The 4,675-nt window shown below is 40.1% G+C and overlaps 1 protein-coding gene across 2 annotated transcripts in view; it reads left to right on the forward strand.

Moving 5' to 3' along the window:
- The window catches only part of WDR75 (WD repeat domain 75), a 45,018-nt gene extending 41,414 nt beyond the window's left edge, over nt 1-3,604 (forward strand). Inside the window, exons 20-21 of one of the 2 annotated variants that reach the window (XM_028479934.2) lie at nt 2,471-2,562; nt 2,947-3,604. In XM_028479934.2, coding sequence (XP_028335735.1) covers nt 2,471-2,562; nt 2,947-3,151 — 297 coding nt within the window. In that variant the 3' untranslated portion in view covers nt 3,152-3,604. Of the gene's footprint in view, nt 1-1,450; nt 1,511-2,470; nt 2,563-2,946 lie in introns of those variants that run through there. The other variant, XM_055089016.1, reaches the window with a different exon arrangement.
- Nucleotides 3,605-4,675: the final 1,071 nt, after the last annotated feature.

Here is a 4,675-nt window from a genome sequence, read left to right on the forward strand (position 1 = left end):
AGTATGTTTCTCCTTGGGTTTATCCTGCCTGGGACTCTCTGCGCTTCCTGGACTTGGGTGGCTATTTCCTTTCCCATGTTAGGGAAGTTTTCAACTCTGATCTCTTCAAATATTTTCTCGGGTCCGTTCTCTCTTCTCCTTCTGGGACCCCTATAATGCGAATGTTGTTGCATTTAATGTTGTCCCAGAGGTCTTTAGGCTGTCTTCATTTCTTTTCATTCATTCTTCTTTATTCTGCTCCCTGGTAGTGAATTCCACCATTCTGTCTTCCAGGTCACTTATCCATTCTTCTGCCTCAGTTATTCTGCTATTGATTCCTTCTAGTGTATTTTTCATTTCAGTTATTGTATTGTTCATCTCTGTTTGTTGTTTAATTCTTCTAGGTGTTTGCTCTTTAGTTTTTCTAGGTCTTTGCTGAACACTTCTTGCATCTTCTCGATCTTTGCCTCCATTCTTTTTCCGAGGTCCTGGATCATATTCACTATCATTATTCTGAATTCTTTTTCGGGAAGGTTGCCTATCTCCACTTCATTTAGTTGTTTTTCTGGAGTTTTCTCTTGTTCTTTCGTCTGGTACAAAGTCCTGTGTCTTTTAATTTTGTCTATCTTTCTATGAATGTGGTTTTTGTTTCACAGGCTCAGAATTGTACTTCTTGCTTCTGCTGTCTGCCCTCTGGTGGATGAGGCTATCTAAGAGGCTTGTGCAAGCTTCCTGCTGGGAGGGAGTGGGGGTGGGTGGAGCTGGGTGTTGCTGTGGTGGGCAGAGCTCAGTAAAACTTTAATCCGCTTGTTGGTTGTTTGGCCTGAGGCGACCCAGTACTGGAGCCTACCCGGGCTTTTGGTGGGGCTAATGGCAGACTCTGGGAGGGCTCAGACCAAGGAGTATTTCCCAGAACTTCTGCTGCATGTGTCCCTGTCCCTATGGTGAGCCACAGCCACCCCCCCACCTCTGTAGGAGACCCTCCAACACTAGCAGATAGGCCTGGTTCAGTCTCCAGTGGGTTAGGAGACTAACCACTGCTCCTTCCCCTGGGTCCTGATGCACACACTACTTTGTGTGTGCCCTCCAAGAGTGGAGTGCCTGTTTCCCCCAGTTCTGTGGAAGTTCTGCAGTCAAATCCCACTAGCCTTCAAAGTGTGATTCTCTAGGAATTCCTCCTCCTTTTGCTGGACCCCCAGGTTGGGAAGCCTGACGTGGGGCTCAGAACCTTCTCCAGTGGGTCTGTGGAAGTTCTGCAGTCAAATCCCATTAGCCTTCAAAGTGTGATTCTCTAGGAATTCCTCCTCCTTTTGCTGGACCCCCAGGTTGGGAAGCCTGACGTGGGGCTCAGAACCTTCTCCAGTGGGTGGACTTCTGTGGTATAAGTGTTCTCCAGTTTGTGAGTCATCCACCTAGCAGTTACTGGATTTGATTTTATTGTGATTGTGCCCTTCCTACCGTCTCATTGCAGCTTCTCCTTTGTCTTTCTTTGGATGTGGGGTATCTTTTTTGGTGAGTTCCAGTGTCTTCCTGTTGATGTTGTCCGGCAGTTAGTTGTGATTCTGGTGCTCTCACAAGAGGGAGTGAGCGCACATCCTTCTACTCCACCAGCTTGAACCAATCTATGTACTGTGCAACTTTAATTCCCAAACTAAATGATCTAAAACTTACAATTTCTTTTTTTTTATCATTTTTTTTTAACATCTTTATTGGAGTATAACTGTTCTACAATAGTGTGTTAGTTTCTCCTTTACAACAAAGTGAATCAGTTATACATATACATATGTTCCCATATCTATTCCCTCCCTCCCACCCTCCCTATCCCACCCCTCTCGGTGGTCACAAAGCACAGAGGTGATCTCCCTGTGCTATGCGGCAGCTTCCCACTAGCTATCTTAATTACCTTTGGTAGTGTATATATGTCCCTGTCACTCTCACTTCATCACAGCTTACCCTTCCCCCTCCCCATGTGCTCAAGTCCATGCTCTAGTAGGTCTGTGTAAAACTTACAATTTCTGATTATTGTAGCCTGACATGGGTTTGGGGGAGAGGTTAATCTATTTTTTTAATTATTAATTTTATTTTTTTATTTATCGGTTGCGTTGGGTCTTCGTTGTTGCGTGCGTGCTTTCTCTAGTTGCAGCGAGCGGGGGCCACTCTTCGTTGTGGTGTGCAGGCTTCTCATTGAGGTGGCTTCTCGTTTCAGAGCACAGGCTCTAGGTGCATGGGCTTCAGTAGTTGTGGCACGTGGGCTCAGTAGTTGTGGTGCATGGGCTTAGTTGCTCTGTGGCATGTGGGATCTTCCCAGACCAGGGCTCAAACCCATGTTCCTCTGCATTGGCAGGCAGATTCTTAACCGCTTCACCACCAGGGAAGCCCCAAAAGTAGGGAGTTCTTTGGTTTGGTTTTTCTGTGGGGAGAGCCTGCTGTTGATGAAAGCCTTGGCATTTCATCTTTTTAAATGAAACCCTGTTTTTCTGTTTTACTGTAGCTTCTTCACACTCCAGCCCATGTACTGCCATCTGCTTCTTTCCTGTGCTCCATGTTTGTAAATTCATTGCTGCTGTCTAAGGAGACTAAGAGGTAAGGCAGTTCATAAGATATGTTTAGATACTCTGCTTTGAGAAATAGGATGGTTTGTGTTATCCTTGATTAGAATATTCTTTCCCTGTGTTTCTCTTTATTTCAGCTTTGACCTATAGTTAAAGGATATAGGATTACTAAGTCAAATAAATAAAATACATTGAAACTATATATCAGAGATCTTTCTTGGTAATGTTTTAAGGGTTTCAAAATTTCATGTTTTATAAATTTGCCTGTTCTTTTATAATCATAATTTTTAAAGTGTATTCAATAACAAGAATTTTCATTTATTTTGTTCATGATTATGTTTTTTCATAAATTGGAAAGTTATTGTTTAGAAATAATTTTTAATAGTAATTGTATTTTATTCTGTTATTGTTAAAGTGCTGAAGAAATTCCTGATGATGTCAGTATGGAAGAAGAAAAAGAAAGTGTTGATTCAGATGAAGAAAATAATTTCACTGAAAAGGTCCAGGATACAAATAACACAGATCTGGGAAAAGACATTATACATCAGTTGTCAAAATCTGAAGAAAAGGAACTGAGAAAATTTAGGAAAGTAGACTACAGCTGGATAACTGCTCTTTAAGCCTTGGAGAATAGGGGAGGGTTTTACACTTTGTTTTGTGGTTGTTTTTTTGTTTGTTTTTATTGTATGTTGATATTCCAAAATTCTATTTTAATGTTATTTCTGTTCATAAAGTGTTAAATATTAACAGGCTCTACTTTTTAAATGACAGTAATATGAAGCTATATTTGCATCATGTTTTAGTTGCTATATACATCATCTCATTTCACTTACCAGTCCTATAGAGTAGCTAGATATTTTCTTCACAGGTGCTATAGCAGAGCTGGGACTTGAATTTATACAGCATAAGTCCCCCTGTCTGCAATTGGGAGATAGATATAAAAAGTCAAAAGGTTTTGTTGATGATGTTAAGTTCAAAATTCATTTGGTGGCCACATATGACCTGAACTGAGGTTCTCTGTAGTCTTGTTTGATCCCTTAGAGTATTTCTCATAAAGAAATTTAGAAAAATGATTTGATTATGGTGGTATTTCACAGACCCCACTGAGGATTTTATATAATATGAGCTGCCTGAAATCTGAAAAATTCTGCATTCGCATCATCTGCTCCCATATCTTTCGGGTAAGGTCTTGTCTACTATACCTGGAAATATAATTTTCATGACAGCCTTGGCAGGTAAGAAGAGCTGGTATTACTCTGTTGGTGTTATGCCTTTGTATACTGAGTCAAATAACAGCTACTTTTTAACCACAGTCCCATTGCTAGTAGAAAAGAATGCAAGACTCCTCTGTATTACCTTAAAGTAGTGAAATTCCTACATTTTAACCACTTAGCATTTGGAGTTTCCAGTTCCATGATAACACTTCCATAAAATTCATATTTAAAAAGTTAATGCAAAAACAAGTGTACACATCACAAAAGCACATCTCAGGGAATGTTCACAAAATTGCTGTAAGTGGCTTTTTAAGTATGTCTGAGTCATTATCCAAGTAAGATCTATACATTTCATTTAAATAGCTAGATTGAGATATAGATAACTCACAAACTATACAATTCACCCACTTAAACTGTACAGGTCAGTGGTTTTTAGTATATTCAGAGTTGCACTCCATCACCACAGTCAATTTTAGAACATTTTCATCACCCCAAAACTCAACCCATTACCAGTCACTCCCCATTACTCCCAGCCTGCCCCACCCCACACCATAGGCAACCACTGATATTTCTGTCTCTATAAATTTGCCTAGTCTGCATATTGCATAAAAATAGAATCATATAATATGTGGGCTTTGTGACTGGTTTCTTTTCACTTAGCATTCATTCTGCAGCATGTATCAGTACTTCATTTCTTTTTATTATTTTCATCTCACCTGATTATATACCTAGGAGCAGAACTACTGAGTCACTTGGTAACTATGTTTAACTTTTTGAAGAATCACAAAACTGTTTTACAAATCAGCTTCACCATTTTACATTATTTACATTATGTGGGATATAAATGGTTTCACAGTCTAATCCATTAAATTTAGGTCCCTTTGCAGGGTTAGTTTTTGAGGCCAGTGTTTGAGGTTCCTGGGAGGACTC

This window comes from Physeter macrocephalus, chromosome 2, assembly GCF_002837175.3.
Source record: "Physeter macrocephalus isolate SW-GA chromosome 2, ASM283717v5, whole genome shotgun sequence".
Taxonomy (NCBI): Eukaryota; Metazoa; Chordata; class Mammalia; order Artiodactyla; family Physeteridae; genus Physeter; species Physeter macrocephalus.